We start from the raw sequence: 17262 nt of genomic DNA, 5'->3' as shown, positions 1-17262 counted from the left end.
TATTTACATGAATTCACCCAATCACAGAGGATTAGGTGTCAACATTCCCCCCTTAGTCTGAAGGGATGTTGGTGAGTCCAAGCATCGTTCTGAATCTTTCAAGCTTTTCTCTTCCAAGCGCTTTGGTGAAGATGTCTGCAATTTGCTCATTTGTGGAACAATGACGGAGATGGATTGTTTTGGCCTCAACATGATGTTGGATCAGATGATATTTAGTATTGATGTGCTTTGTTCGATCATGGAACTTTGGGTTCTTGGCCAACTTTATTGCAGAGGTGTTGTCAATCATGAGTGGAGTTGATTGTACTTGTTTTACTTGCAAATCTTCAAGAATTTTCCTGAGCCACACAATTTCTTTTGTTGCTTCAGCTGCTGCCACGTATTCTGCTTCTGTTGTGGAATCTGCTGGAACTGATTGTTTGCGTGATCTCCAAGAGACAGCTCCTGATCCAAGACTCATAGCATAACCTGAAGTTGATACCCCAGTTTCTTTGTCTCCATCGAAGTCTGAATTAGAGTATCCGATCAAACTGAAGTCATCCACTTGTGTGTACTTGATTCTAAAGTCTTGAGTTCCCTTCAAGTACTTTAGAACTCTTTTTGCAGCAGACCAATGTCCCTCACAAGGCTTTTGCATAAACCTGGAGAGGATTCCAACAGTAAATGAAATGTCTGGTCTGGTAGTAGTTAGGTAGTTGAGACTTCCTACAAGCTGTTTATACTTTGTTGCATCCTCAAATTCCTTTCCTTCAATAGATGTGAGCTTTAAGTTTTGTTCCATTGGAGTAGTAAGAGGATTGCACTCTGTCATGCCAAATCTGTTTAACAAGTCTCCAATGTATTTCTTTTGAGAAAGAAATATGGATTTTGGATGTTGGGTTACTTCAATGCCAAGATAGTAATGAACATAGCCCAAATCAGTCATTTCAAAACTTTTCCCCAATTCCTTCTTTATGGATGCAATGTAGTTTTCATTGTTCCTTGTCATTAAAAGATCATTTACATATACCACAAGATATACAACTGTTTTGCCAACTTTCTTGACAAATAAAGTTGCATCATCAAGATCAAAATGATTGAAGTTGAGTTTCAGAAGATGCTCAGTTAGTTTTTCATACCAGGCTCGCGGTGCTTGTTTGAGGCCATACAAGGACTTCACAAGTTTGCATACTTTATGTTCATGTCCTTTCACATCAAATCCTTCAGGCTGGGACATAAAAACATTCTCTTTTAGATCTCCATTCAAGAAAGCAGTTTTTACATCCATTTGATGGACTTTCCAACCGTTATGGGCTGCTAGTGCAAAAGAGTGTCCGGATGGTGGCCCATTTTGCTGTGGGGGCAAAAGTCTCCTCATAATCGACCCCTTCTTTCTGTGAAAAACCTTTTGCCACAAGCTTAGCTTTGTGCTTGTCAAGTGAGCCATCAGCTTTGTACTTGTTCTTGTAGACCCACTTGCAGCCAATTGGTTTGGTTCCAAATGGAGGATCAACCAGCTTCCAAGTGCCGTTCTTTATGAGGGCATCATACTCCTTTTGCATCGCTTCTTTCCATTCATCATGAGAAACAACTTCTTTGAAGGAAGTTGGTTCAAAATCTGTAGACAAGTTCAATTCACAATCATAAGAAACATCCATATCAACAGGTGAATTAGAGTCATCTACATCACCTCCATTTTGCCGGTTTGAATTTCTGGTTCCTGTTTTTCCAATTTCATCAGGATGAACATTTTCAAGTGTCTTTGTCAGCCACTTTGGGGGACCTTTCTGAGATGGTCCAGGCTGCTCTGTTGATTGAGTTGGGACTGAATCAAGATTGAGTCTCCCAATTCTATCAATTACATCACTTAAAGCGTCATCCGTTGTTGGAGTTTCATTCGGGGGAGAGTGTTCTTCAGAAGAGGATTCCACATGTTGATCTAGAATAGGAATCCCCCTTTCAAGATGTGGAATCTGATTATTAAATTCTTGAAATGATTTTGTTTTTGTGAATTTCTCCAAGCGATCAAGTTGCCGCTCAACAACATTGTCAGATTTGGATGATTCAAGAAAAATTACATCTCTAGATACAACAAACTTTTTATTTACTTCATCATAGAGGCGGTATGCTTTGGAGGTGTTTGAATACCCCAGGAAGATACACTTACGACTTCTAGCACCAAGTTTGTTTCTATGTACCTTTAGTATCAAAGCATAGCAGGTGGAACCAAAGACCCTGAGATGTTTTACCGAAGGAACATGTCCGTACCACAATTCATAAGGAGTGTTGTTTCTTATAGCATTAGATGGACATCTATTCTTTATATATGCAGCACATAGAACAGCATCAGCCCAAAACATTATCTTTACATTTTTGAAGAAAAGCATGGATCGTACCATATTCAAGATTGTTCTATTCATTCTTTCAACTACACCATTCTGTTGGGGATTATAAGGCACAATTGTTTGATGTTTGATCCCATGTTGTCGAAGATAGTTTTCAAATTCGTTTGATGTATATTCTTTTCCATTATCAGTGCGAATAGACCCAATATGAGATTGTGCATCATTTTCGATCCATTTATGAAAATTCTTGAATGTTTGAAAAGCATCAGATTTGTTCTTCAATAAATAAACCCAACACATTCTGGTGTAGTCATCAATAAATGTCATGGTATATTTATTTCCATTTGCAGAAGGAACAGGCATTGGACCACATAAATCTGAATGAATAAGTTCAAGTTTCCTATGTGCTCTTGAATGCGAATCATGAAAACACTGTTTGCTATGCTTTCCTAAAATGCAAGCATCACATTGCTTAAGTTTTCTAGGAATTGTAGGCAAACTAGCAACATTTTTCTTCAATAAGCGGAGACTGTCATAGTTCAAATGTCCAAATTTAGCATGCCATAATAAACTTGATGGAAGTGTACCTTCTTCATGATGAGAAATATATGAGAAATGTTGTGCATGAGCAGAGGTTCCTTGCAGTTTGAGAAGCCTTTCTTCTTCTATTCCCCTCATGACAAGTGAGTGGTCAGATGCTTTTCTTACCTCAAGCTTGCCATCAAACATATGAATGGAGTGACCTTGTTGGCGGATGTGGACCAAGGACAGCAAGTTTCTTTTGAGCTGTGGGAGATATAGAACATGATCCAGAAGAAAGTCTCGAAGACCAGGCAGTTTAAGCCTGATTGTGCCAAGCCTTGATGGCTTGATTGTTGATTGATCTGCAAAGTATACTGCTCCATCAACATTGTCAGTAAAATCTTCAAAAAAATCTTTTCTATGAGTCATGTGACAGGTTGCTCCTGAATCAAGAAACCAATCATTTTTCCAGAAAGCAAGTGAAGCATTAAACAAATCTTCATTTACTCCAATGTTACATTGTGCTTCAACATAGTGAGCGGATTCAGGGGCTTTACCTTTGTCTGTATCATCAGTTTTACCTTTCTGTTGGTTTCTTTTCTACTCAATTTTGTCCCATGGTAGCTTGCATGTAGAAGCATCATGTGATCCATTTCTTTTGCAGCGAATGCAATACAGATCTGCCTTTTCTCCTTGAGAATGTCTGCCCCCCTGCCTTTGAAATATCTTCCTCTTCCTCTTCGTCCACCTCTTCCTCTTGTAGAGTCTTGAGCAGGATGCTTTTCTTTATGAGCAAGACACACTGTCTCTTTAGAAGATTCAGGGGCTGTCTTCTTTCCGAAAGCTTTCTCTCTTTCAGCAAACTTTTTCACAAGAGAGTCAAAGGTTATATCTTTAAGATTTCCATTTGCTTGCAATGACTCAAGATAGTTGGAGTAAGTAGGATAAAGTGCCTTGAGAAAAGCAATAAGAGGAATATCCAATTCTACCTTAGTGGATTTGATATCATGCATTATAGACTTTACTTCAGATGCAAGAGCAAGAGGATCATTATTTTGCAGTTCAAGAGTGAAGAGTTTAATCATGAGTTGGACTACTTCAAGTCAGAATGTGAGTCATAGAGTTCTTTCAGCTTTTGTAGGGCTTCAAAGGCAATTGAATATGACGAAATATGGCGATTCTCCTCTTCATTTACAGTTGCTGCGATTAATGCATAGGCTTTGCTGTTCTTGTTTTTCCAAATGACGAGCTCTTTGTCTAAGGTAGGCTGTACTGGGTCATTGTCTCCTTCTCCGACACACACTCCTTTCCACAACTCATTGAAGATGAGGGTGTGTTTTATCATCCGGGACCTTCAGGATAGTTCTCCTTGCCAGTGAGAACTATTCCTACCATGGATATGATTGAATGCATTATGTAAAAAAAATTTGCTGATAGAAAAGAATACTTTTGCTGCAAATCTTTTATTCTCAAGGGAAAAAAATACTTTTGATATGACTAGCCAACAAACTCAAATGTTAATTCATATTCATCTGCACAACGTTAAGTCCAAAAAAATATCCCCAATAGCATAAAGCACAGCATTGAACAGTCATATTTGTACTCTCAATTCCATTCATAACACTGTTTTGTTTCATATAAAAACAACGATGCCAATTTGCAAAATGTCAATTATCAAATATTGTGCCCAAATCAATTATTCAAAATGTATCACTGCATTCCAACCAAACGAGCTGCAGAAATAAGCAATTGAAAACATTGTTTTCTTGCTTGGATCCCCACGCTTCAGCTGCTGAAAAACAAAGGCTCCCTTTCTAATTGACTCCAGAGAATGCAAACTCCTGCACGTACTTTTCTCAGTTGCTTACAACAACACAATTTACAACACTCTTACAAGACAAAAGCAAACCCATTTACTAAATTTCAATATGAAACAGCGGCCCATTTTCTGGAGCTACATAACAGACCAAAGAAAATGGAACATTACAGAACCACAGTTCTGAACTTAGCTGAAAAGCAGAGGAAAAGCAAGAGCCGTTGTGAAGACTCGTCCTCCTCTTCGTCTGACAGTGAGGCCAAGGTCGTCAATATGACTTGGCTCCGGTCAACACAGCAAGCTGATCGGATTTTAGAGGCTTCTGATCAAAACCCGTCGGTGTCGATAGAAAACCCTCCAATTGTAGCGGAGGTTAAAGGATCTGTGGAGGCGGGGGCTTTGGGGACTTCCACCACGTGGTGAGGCAAGGTCTGTGGGTTAGAGCACCCGTTTGAAGCCTTACAAAAACAATTTTAATGAAATCGAGAGCAACTCCTCTGATTCCTCGGTCCTCAACGACGAGTTTCGTGCGCACAGGCTCGGTTTAATTCCCCAAGGGATTGATTTTGTGTATCTCACAACGGCGCCATGGGGATCGATCCGCAGACAAACATGACTGAGCCTTTGGAATAAAATGACTGAGTTTTAGATCAATGCGACTTGCTGTTGATCGATGGGGTAGGATTGAGGTGACTGAGCCTGCGGAATTCTCCGTGAAGGAGGAGAATAATCTCTGTCAAACGCTCCAGAAACAGTTACCCACTACAGCGACCATTCCGCCAACAATTTGGAATACCATGTCAGACCAGCGTTATGGACAGATACTATGTCAGAGAGCGTTATGTAAGGATAGAGGCAGCGCTGGTGCGCCAGAGAGTGTTATGGACAGATGGGTTATGGCAGAGGCAGATGCGTGGACAGAGGGGATATGGCAGACAGAGGAGTTACAGGAGCATAAGAGCTAAAACAAGGAGCTGGCTCTGATACCATGTCAGGCTAGGAGTAACTCCACTTTGGCAGAAAACTAATTCGTATTATTCCATCAGGCATGTTATTGTTATATACAAAAGGATGTGATTGTTCAGTTCATCTTCTGATGACTGTCCACATTCCTATTTTAATTATTTACATGAATTCACCTAATCGCAGAGGATTAGGTGTCAACAGAAAACTTCTTTAGATGTCTTGAAATTTAATGCTTGATGTGGACACATATTTTGAACATATACGTCAGTGATTGCAACTTCTCTCCATAAGAACTTCGATAGACCTAGATCATGAAGCATGGCACAGGTGGATTCCATGATCATTTGATTCTTTCTTTTAGCAACTATATTTTGCTTAGGAGTGTATGCAATGGTTGTCTCCCTCTTAATGCTAGCCTGTTTGCAAAAGTCATTGAATTCATTTGATTCATATTTGGTTCCATTGTCGGTCCTCAATATTTTGATCTTCTTCCTTGTTTGATTCTCCACCAAGGCTTTGAAAGGACGAAACCATTTGAACATGTCATCCTTCTTCAAAAAATGGATACATGTTTTGCGAGAGAAGTCATCCACAAAGATAACATAATATAAGCATCCTTCTAATGATGTTACGGGTAACATACCAAATAGGTCAAAATGGACCAGTTGAAGAATATTAGAAGTTTGACTTTTGCTTGAGGGGAATGGTCCCCTTGTAAGTTTCCCAGCTGCACAACCTTGACCAACACCTTCATGATTCATGTTGAAATCGAGCATACTTGTGACCATCTTCCTTGCCCCAGGTAAGGCTTTGTAATGAAGGTGGGCAAATCTCCGGTGCCATAATTCGGATTGAAAAGAGGGGTCGCAAGACATGGCTCCCAAAGGACTTCCTCCAACTTGATAAAGACCATCAACCCTAAATCCAAAGGTAAATGCATCTTTAGGGTTTTTTGGCCAAAGAAGTACCTTTCCATCAATGAATGCTACCTTGAAGCCTTTATCTTCCATTGCAGAAATAGATACTAGGTTCTTCTTCAAATTGGGCACATATAATACTTCTTGTAGATGAATGGTTTTACCTTGATTCAAGTGAAGAGTGACATTACTTATTCCTTTCACGAGATAGGTGGCATTATTTCCAAGTATAATTTGCAAGTTAGTCTTCTTTTCAACCAAATTTGAGAGGGCCTCTTTGTACCTAGTGAAGTGCCTTGAGGCTCCACTATCAATCAACCACTGTATTTGGAGGAGAGGCAATAGATAAAGCGTAAATAAGATAAAAATTTAACATTCATTTTGTTTTTCTATAGCATTACTTTCCTCATACCTGGAATTTCTTGATCTTTTGGGAGGACGACCATTTTCATATCGAGCAATGGGAGCATTCCTCTTTCCTTTATTGTTGAACTTGTTGTTCCTTTGATTGCCATTGCCTTTGTAGTTGTTGTTGTCATCATTCCTTGGAGTATCCTTCTTGTGAGGACACTCTCTAACATAGTGGCCAAATTTGTTGCAATTGTAACATCCTCCTTTTCTTCCTTCTTTGAATCCGGACTTAAAATCCTTGACCTTGTTTCCTTGGACTAGCATTGTTCTTCCTCTTAGCATGAGCGGAAAAAGCAGTAGGATCATTTCCATTGGAGGGCTTATCTTTTTCCATCATCCTTATTTCTTCTTGAGTGCATCTAGCCAATAATTCATCAAAACCCGAAATCCTGTCATTGTTGAGGATGGTGGTGTTAAACACATCCCATGCTCTTGTAAGACCTCCAAGTGCAATGAGAGTGAGCTCCTTGTCACCAACAACTTGTCCAATAGATAGAAGATTATTCTTGATTTCGGTAATCTTCATGAAGTAGGATTAAATAGACTCTCTTCTATCCATCTTGATGTCTTTCAACTTGTTCTTGAGAAAGAGGATTTGATTTGCATTGTTTACTTTGAACATCCCAACTAACTTATCATACATCTCCTTAGATGTTTCCAAATCATAAATATAGGCAACCAAATGTTTTGGAATGGAGTCTACAATAATTTTCTTCGCTTTGACCCCACCTTTTTTGTACTTTGTTTTTGCCGTAGAAAGTGCATTTGAAGGAGGCTCTGTCATTCTTCCCTTTACATAGTCAATAGCATCATTATCTTCCAAAGTCAAATCTAAAGTCATCTTCCATGCATGATTGTCGGATTTGGCCTTGAGCTTTGTCCTTCGATTTGAAGTATGATGTAGTCATCATTGAAGCTAGACCAATATTCTTGTCCAACAACTTTCCTTAGTGATTGCTTTTCTCACTTTTGCTTGGGCTTTGTCTTCACCTGGGCTTTGATACCATGTTAATTTTAGTTAACAATGGTATGTTCTATGCTTAGCACAATTTACTTCAATGTTCCTTAGTAGCCCAATAACAATTTCCAATTTCCAATAGCAATCAAAATATCACATTGATAATAAAAGTAGATAGAACATGAAACAAAATGCAGAAGACAAACCAAGACAAGGGGACATTAGATTTGGCGGATGCTAGGGAAAAACCCCAATGTGGGGAAAACCCTTTGATCAATTCTTCTTATTATTATATCAAAAGTTCAGCAGAGAGAGAGAGTACAAAAGTCAAATTGACTTGCCCAATTCAAAGTCAAAACAACCCTGTAAATTTCTGTAGTCAACTGCAGTCAAACTTCAGCCCTAACAAAAAAGTCAACGCTGGTCAAAATAGCCACAAATCATCCTCAAAGCAACTGGGCCTTCCTCAGTCAAACTCGCCCTGATCAGGAGGTTAAAGTCAACCCAAAACAACTCAGTCAAAGGAGAGAGAAAACTTCTGTAACTTTTCTGTGGTCAAACTGCAGTCAACACTGAAGTCAACATTGTTCAAATTGTCCAAAGTTCCTCGATTTCTGTTCCCAGAAATGCAGCCTTAAAAGATCAAACTTTTGACCCCAAAAACACAATCAAACTTGGTCAACAAGCCCTTGGCCAACGCTGGTCAAACCTGTCACAGAACTCTGAAATTTCGTTATGCAATTCTACCCAGAAAATTCATACCCTTTGCCACACTTGTGAGAGAGAGAAGCTGCCCAATGTTGTACGAACCAATCAGATGAAGAGACAAGAATGTGTGAGTGATGATTATGCCAAATGAGGTGTGAGGTCTCTTGTATTTATACAATTAGTTGTGGGTGAGGAGACATCCATTGGGTTTCTTGAGCCTACATGATGATGTGGCCGACCTGAACAATTTGCACATGAGTGGGCATAAATTCAAAATCACACTTCTGCTTGTCCAAATGAGATGATCTTTATATCAAATTTTGTCCTCTTGAAAAAGGGAATTTAATGCAATCTTCATCTCCATCAAATGAGCTATCCCAAGGTGGAATTTGGCCCTAGTTGCCGATTTTAACCCCTGAAGATATCATTGATTAGTCTCATAAAATTTGCTGGGGCATTGGTCAGCCCAAAAGGCATGACCATCCACTCGAACAGCCCAAACTTTGTCTTGAAGGCAGTCTTCCATGTGTCGGCTGCATGCATGCTCACTTGATGGTATCTGGCTGTCAAATCCATCTTGGTAAAGAAGCAAGCTCCTTGTAAATGGTCCAGAAAATTCTCAATTTGGGGTAGAGGGCATTGGTTTTTAACAGTGGGCTTATTAAGAGCCCGGTAATCAGTCACTAGGTGCCATTCAAAAGCTTCTTTTTTTGGAATAATAAAGGCAGGGGAAGCAATTGGTGATGAAAAAGGTTGAATATGCCTTGAATTCATCAATTGTTCAATTTGGTGTTCAATTTCTGCTGCCTCACTAGGAGCTAGGCGATAAGAGGGAGCATTCGGCAAGGAGGCACCAGGAATAAGATCGATTTTATGTTCAATAGAACGTGATGGGTGCAGCCCTGTAGGTCGAGTGAAAACATCTACAAATTCATGGATCAATGGAAGCATATTTTGTGGAATGGGATTGGTTAGATTGTCTGGTTGGACAGGGCAAACTAGACACAATGAAACACATTGGTTCAAGCTGATTTTTGTAACTGGAGGTGTAGTGGGAAGGGAGGGGGTTGATTTGGATTTAATAGCAGAGGATGTGAGGGCATAGGTATGACCCTCAAGTTGTAAATGGTACTGTTGGTTTTTAGCATGGTATACTGCATTGCGGGTCTGTTGGTAAGGAATGCCAAGTAACAAATCAAGCACAATCAAGAGGAGAAACATCACATATTACCGTGTCCTGGAAAGGGCCAATAGCAAATGTGACTGCACAACAGTGTGACACTGTAAGACAAGGGCTGTCCATTTGTACCCAACCTAGTTGATATGGGGCCAGATGAGGAGTTGTGGGGAGTTTAAGGCGGTCAACTAAATCTTGAGCCACAAGGTTCTTTTGACTCCCATTGTCAAGTATCAATGAAGCCAACTCATTTTTTATTTGACAATTATGTGTAAACAGGGGAGTATTAGAGGTGCCAGAATGATTAGCTAGCATGAGTATAATAGAGGGGTCTGCTTCTGTAGGATTATCGAGAGCAACTACTGACGGAGTAGTGGGGGGCTCTATCTGCTCAATCTCTGCAAGAAGGGTCTTGTTGCTATGATGATTTTGAAGTACTCGGCAGTCGTCAGTGGCATGTGAGTTGGTTTTATGATAGGTACACCAGGTGGGATTGTGGGAGTTGGAGGAGGAAGAAGAGGAAGGGAACATAGATGAAGGACCAGCACTGGAAGGGGCAGAACGAGATTGAGGAGATTGGATTCAAGGAACCACTTTACGTTCTACGATCAATGCCTGCAAAAAGGCTTTATCCAAGGAGTGATTGTCAAACAATTCCACTTCTCTACAAAAACTCCATAATAAACAGAATTGAATTTAATAATGAGTACCTCAGGGTCTGAAATATGTAGCTGGATACGTAGTTTGCAGAAGACATCAATGTAGGATTGCACTGATTGGTTCCGAAGTTGTTGGAGCTGTAACCATTTTGCCAAAAGATTATGAAGATAGCCTAGAGGATAGAAACGTGCCCTCAAAGCTGGGCAGAAAGCTTCCCAAGAAGTGATGCATGGGAGGAGAGCTTGGTGCTATGGTCTCCCCGAGTTTGCTGACCATATCAGAATGTTCAAGCTGAGTATCCCACCAAGCTTGCGCAATGCCTTCCAACTGTAGCCTGGCGATTTGAAGCTTCATGTCCTCTGCCAGGTCTGGAATTGTTTTAAAGAATCAACAGCCTCGCCAATCATTTGGCTTGAGAATTTTGGCAATTGAAACCGAGTATCGAGCTGCATATGTCCTGGAGGGTGCCTTTGCTGTTGTAGAGTTATACGCTCATGGAGAGCCATTGCTAAATCGTGAACAAATGATTCTACATTGGAGGGATCTCGCCATGGACGCATAATTTTCGTGCACCCAGAGATGAGAAATGGCGTCAAGGGGGGCAAAATATTTTTTTTGCCTGATCAATTGCTCTGATACCAATTGATCTGAATTTTAGATCATGAAAACATAACGCAGACCTTCAGACAGTCTGAAAAAAATAAAAAATGCAGAGAAAAAGTGGCAGAAGTCGTTGAATAGGGGAAGAACACAGAGCTATTAACCAAAAATCTCTCGTCTTTTTTTATTAAATATCTCATCGCCTTTTATATCGAAGGCAGTATACATTTATTCTTAATTCTAAAACTAGTGCATTATAAATTACACAGAAAATCAAACGTATTTTAGCAATTGACTATGAAGTCCAGAGAGCCTGTACGCCAATGCTGGAGTTGCCTTTTTCCCTCTCTTTTTCCTCTTTCAGCTTTTCTTGCCCACCTCAGCTGCTGGATGTTTCCTCTGCCTTCTTCTGTGCTTTCCTCTTCCTTGTATCTTGTAGTCAGGCGGCTGTTGCCGAGGCCCTGTGCCTGAAAATAACTTCGCTGCCTTCCTGAAGGATTTTTTTTTGTATCAAAACAGTTAACTCAGGATTTCGTAGCTTCAAGAAATAGAGACCAATCCTGCTAAGAACTCATGGCCTCAGCCCAAAATATTTGTGCCAAAGAAAGCAGAGGAAAAGAAAACCAGTCCAGAATTTCATTTTCCATTCAAAGGTCTTCTGCGCCAATATCAGAGAGGGAAAGAGAAGTGTCAACTAGGGTGGAATCTTTCACCACCAAAATTGACAAGAGAGAGTTGGGGTCTTAAACCCTCAGAGCTAATGCTCAAGAAACCAATAAGATGATCCACTCTTGATGCTCCAAAATGAATTCAAGCCATCTCTATTTATAGATTTTCTAAGGGGTTTCATCTTTTTTAATTGATTGAGTGAACCTTACACAAAACTCTAGTTTTGGGTTTTTCTGCCCGGCTGACCTAAAATTTTCCCCAACAATGGGTATTTTGGTTTTTTTTCCAATATCCCATTTATGGAGGACTATAGCCTACGGGGATGGATAGGCCAATAAGTGCTATTTGCCCTCAATTTGTAGTAGAGGGCATTACATGGCAGCTGTTGTTTTTATTACATCTGTTTGGCCCACAATATCAAAGTTTTTAAGGACACCCATCTTAGTCAGCCTGTTTCCCTTCCCATGAAAAATGTGGGATTAGGGCTATCAGCTATTTGCAGCGATATTGTTTTGTATTACCTTTGTGCCGATCATGGTGGCATACATTGTAATTACGAGTTATTCCACATTGAACTGCTGTGTACACCCTATTTAGATAGTGAGAAGGTCATGTTGTGTGTGGACAACATTCTGCATCACCCCTCGTTTTGGCTATATGCAATAAGCCAAGGATCCAGGGCTTCAGTTGTTGGGTCTGCCAGCCGAGGTTCACTTGAAATAGGGCTAATGTAGGGATTTGCTTTTGTGGCAAAGTTGAGTATGGTGTTTGGTTGTGTGGAATGGTTCAAGCCATTGATTAATTTCCCAGATTTGGTAAGTGTCTACTGGTTAGACCCTTCATAATCTGGGGTGTAGAATCACCAAAAGCTCTTTGGGTCCCTTGTTAGCCTGGCTTGGAGGATTTGCATTAGCCTGGTTGGTCCTTATTTGGACACTTTTGGAAATCACATAAATTAGTAGACAAAATTTCCATGATACTAAATTAGCATCTTGTTAATAATAAAAACATAATAGTCCAGTGTATTGGTGCCTTAAGCTGGTCCTTCCTGTTCAGTTGTTTTCCGATCGGCCAGCTGAGGATTTGTTGACTTTTAAGCAATGGGAATTTGAGTTTAGACTTACGTATTGTTAACAAATGGAGTTTTTGATTTTGTCATGGTTCCTTTGTGGGTTTGGAGTTTGCAAGCTCACGTTAAAAACTTTTAATCTTAATGCAGGGCATGGGAATATATGTAATATTGAGATAGGGTCTCTGATCATCCATTCTATTATTCTATGGCTATGCTGAAATATTGTTAGATGGGTTTATTTGCTAAATATCAGTTAACCATAACAAGCCATTTCAGTTGAAGCCAAACGCCTTTTTTCAATATTCTATTCCATTCTGAGGCTTGTATGGGTGAACAGTGAACATGTTGTTAGTATTATCATTGTTATCAATTAATGGGACATCTCTGACACAAATTCCTTGATTTGTTTTTATAGACTGAGAGAGCTTTTCTAAAGCAACCAAAAGTCTTTCTCAGGTAATCAGATTACACTATTATTTGATATTATTTCATATTTAGAATCTTTTGATTTGCTTCTCCTGATCCTTAATTTGTATTTTTGCAGTTCCAAGACGTCTGGGAAGGGGAAACGACCTGGAAAAGGTGGCAACAGGTTTTGGAAAAATGTTGGTCTTGGCTTCAAGACCCCCAAAGAAGCTATTCAAGGTATGGTGATGAAATTCTGGGTGGATTTGATTATTGAGATATATTTTGTTTGTATATATTATTGTTTATTTAATTCTTGTTTCTATTAATTTATGCATTTGAATGCGAAAATACTTCCTTGCACGGGTAAGAACATACACCGGGTACGGAAATGGTGTTGTTATGAATTCCCAAAATATTGTTCAAGTATGGGGGTATGGTTGAATGAACTCATAATGGTTGAGATCATATCTGCTGTACTGACAACATGTATTGGGAACTCCTTGGGATCATTTAGTCACAACATATTGTTACTATATTAAAGACATATTGGAGACATTTTTGTCCTACCCACTACTTGTTCGAGACATCTTAGTCTTCTACGTGCAAATCGACCATCTTGGTGTTTCTCTCAAGACTGAAGCTGCATTGCCACTTGCAGTTGCATGCAAGGAAATTACCATGATGCCACCCATAAGTCTGAAAATTACCACACCCTCTGAAAAACAGGGATACTGCCATTTTAAATGCCTCTGTGCTTGAATTTTGCCAATTTAAATGTAACTTATGCAATCCATGTGTGACGACGCTATGAGAGAAAATTCTTGGAGACATAATTTCTGCATTTTAACACTGCCTTTTAGTTGTTTCTCAGAAATACATTTGAGTTTGAAATCCATTTTAAGTCTTCATATATAAGACTAAAAATTACCTCCACGATAAAAAAACACAATTAAACCTGGAAACTAGAGTGCTTTATAATTTAATATAGACCGGAACAGAATTCTCATGCCCGATACATGCATCAATCACTTAGCAGGATATCAACTATCAATCCATATACATTAATTGAATGCAGAATCACATTTCTTCGTTATTGTTCACCAGAATATACAGTGTCTTTGAAATCGGGAAAGTAGTTGCTGTGATTGATAAATAGCTATGATGTATCATCCAGATTGCTACAATAAAAACTCTTTTGGTAGGATGCTTTGAATTCTTTGAACAGAAGTTCTGTAGATCCCTGTAGCTGAAAAGCCCGTGTTTAGGAAGAAGATTTTTGGTGAAGCTAGTATGCCAGGAATGAGGCCTCGAGGGTTAACTCAATTGGTCGGGTTACCATCATTAAAACACCTTTGCTATTGATAGGTCATGGGTTCAATTCTCTCGACATTTTCAAGGTCAGGCTCCGTGGTTGATCCAGCAGGAAGTCATCCCTTTGGGTGGATCTGCTTGGTACAAATATTCTGTGGACGCGTCAGCCACCAATCTCAGGGGGCTGTGAACTACATTAGAAAAAAGTATGCCAGGAATGAAAGTGCTTTTTGAGTAACAATTTCCAATTACACAAGTAATGATGCAACAGTCTTATCTGATGCTTTTACCTTATATATTGTGTTCTAAGACACCTTTTGAGCATTTTTAAAGCAAGTAGGAACTCCCTCTATCCCAGGTTTGCCAACAGAACAAATTTGCCAGTCTTATCCATAAAGCTTTTTACAATATATCTTGTATTCTAAGACGCCTTTTGAGCATTCTCAAAGAAAGTAGTAACTCTTTCCATCATAGGTTTGTCAACAGAACTAACTTATACTACCTTGTCAGTCAGTCCCAAAGCAACAATTAAATTCGCTATCAGCAGTGAGCTTAGCAAGAAATCACCAACTGCAAAGATAACCCTACGCTTGCCCTGTGACAACCAAAAAGACTAGTTTTATCATTTCACCTAGTTTTATCAATTTATCGTGTGTGTCAGACTGTATCAACTGTTGCCAACAAACAATCATTCCAGATGCCATTCTTATGATTAGTTTTTATATTCTGATACATGAACTGAAAGTTGCGCAATCCTCTTCGTTTTCTTTTTTGGTTTCCACTGATTGGGGCAAATATTTTCTGGTTGGTGCATGTTATTTTATATTGCTGCAGTCATTCTCAACGATATTTATCAATACAAACGTATTTGCCCGTTATAACTTTTTTGTCTTCTCCACTGGATTGTGTAAACTAAGTTTTCTTGGTTTTTATGTAGGGACCTACATCGACAAGAAGTGCCCATTCACTGGTACTGTTTCAATAAGAGGTCGTATATTAGCTGGAACATGTTACAGTGCTAAAATGACACGGACAATTATTGTCCGTAGGGACTATCTCCATTTTGTCAAGAAATATCAGAGGTAACTAGAGCACATTATAGTGAATTGCAATTATATTTGTATACAGTTCCATTTAAGCAGTAATTTTTGAATGTATGCACACTTAACAGGTATGAGAAGAGACATTCGAACATACCAGCCCATATTTCACCCTGTTTCCGTGTCAAGGAAGGGGATCATGTTATCATTGGGCAATGCAGGTAAAATCTATTTATGGGAATATCCAGTAAAACCTGTGACTCTTTTAATAGCGATATTCGTTTGTGCGTTTTTATTGGTTAACATTTTATATGATTTGCTTGTGTCAGGCCCTTGTCCAAGACTGTAAGGTTTAATGTTCTGAAGGTGATTCCTGCGGGTTCTAGCAGTGGTTCTGCAAAGAAAGCCTTCACTGCAATATGAATCCGTTTTTTTTCTTTGTACAAGCAAACCATATAATCCGTCAAATGCAATAGCGTAGGCTTTGACAGAGTTGAGGGTTACTATTTTATCATTTGCTCAAATTAATTTTGTTAGTTTAATCCTTCTTTTGGTTACTGTATTGAATTTTGAAAAAGATGTACGGATAACGTTTACTCCTTGGTGGTTGAAAGTCCACCGTTCTTGGATACTTTTGTTTTGGTTTTAGCATCCAGTAAACCTTTGAAAGCATATTCTTGGAGTATTTTTTTATTCCAATAGCCAAATATGAACGATGTCATATTTAGTTTCGCTTTTAATTATTTCTTTAGGAGGTGGCATTCGTGTGCGTTAAGCTGTTGTCTTGGTGATAATAAATATTGCTATGAAATGATCAATACACCTAACTTTCCCAACATAACTTTCAATTTATAAAGGTGCCTAAGACAATCTAGTTATATGTGATGGTTGCCAATAATATTTCATGCGAAGATGTTGAAATTTAATTCACACGAGGTTTGTAATGTAATGTGCGTGGATTTTAAACTATACGAGGTACAAAGAAGGATTCTTGCTGAGTTTTTTGTACTGATCGAATATCAAGGGTCCTAGTCGTTGTGAATATTGATGCTTTTTCCATTTTCTATATCAGTGGATGTAACTGTCTAGGCTTATTTTGAGGGCTTATGCGAGTAAAGTTTATGGGCATTCAAGGGTCAAGGTTTCTTTCGGATTCTTCACTGGGCCACTTTAATACAATAATATCTTATTCTTGGATGTAAAAAGAGAAACCTTACAAGCAATTTTAGCGAATGCCCAAAAATTTTGAGATGATTGAACGATGATTGAAAAGAATGAAAGTGGTATGCCCTGCGATTTTACTATATTTAACCGATGTGCGTTGACGAGGCGTTGTGCAATTAAAACCAGTTATCATCGTTTGAGATAAATGCACACGAACATGTGTTTTGTTTCATGGTTGTGTTTATTTTTGTTTAATCTAAATAATGAGTTGTGTCAGTCTTTTTTTGAAATAATATAAAACAATATCTGATCAATATAACACGAAACATGGCTAAATAATATGTTGTAAATGTTTTTAAAGTTTTTATATATATATATTTTTTTTCTAGGTTAAGACTAAACTAAGTACCCACGGGGAATTGAACCAGTGACCTATCACAAGGAGTGCCTTAACAGCGCACCCATTCACCGTCAATCCAAAGCCCCGTGAGCAAATTTTTTTTTATATTGAAATGTGATAAATAATCAAATGATAAAGC

General features: G+C 38.9%; 1 protein-coding gene across 1 annotated transcript in view; it reads left to right on the top strand.

Moving 5' to 3' along the window:
• The window catches only part of LOC149146665 (small ribosomal subunit protein uS17z-like), a 34361-nt gene extending 18027 nt beyond the window's left edge, over positions 1–16334 (top strand). Inside the window, exons 2-6 of the mRNA XM_089451467.1 lie at positions 13216–13256; positions 13345–13445; positions 15457–15601; positions 15691–15780; positions 15889–16334. Coding sequence (XP_089307593.1) covers positions 13216–13256; positions 13345–13445; positions 15457–15601; positions 15691–15780; positions 15889–15982 — 471 coding nt within the window. The 3' untranslated portion in view covers positions 15983–16334. The remainder of the gene's footprint in view (positions 1–13215; positions 13257–13344; positions 13446–15456; positions 15602–15690; positions 15781–15888) is intronic.
• The last annotated feature ends 928 nt before the right edge of the window (positions 16335–17262 follow it).

The sequence above is a fragment of the Pinus tabuliformis genome, chromosome X (genome assembly GCF_031772625.1).
Source record: "Pinus tabuliformis cultivar Carrire ecotype Pingquan chromosome X, CPIR1, whole genome shotgun sequence".
NCBI lineage: Eukaryota > Viridiplantae > Streptophyta > Pinopsida > Pinales > Pinaceae > Pinus > Pinus tabuliformis.
This window is presented reverse-complemented; position numbering and strand designations above follow the sequence as displayed.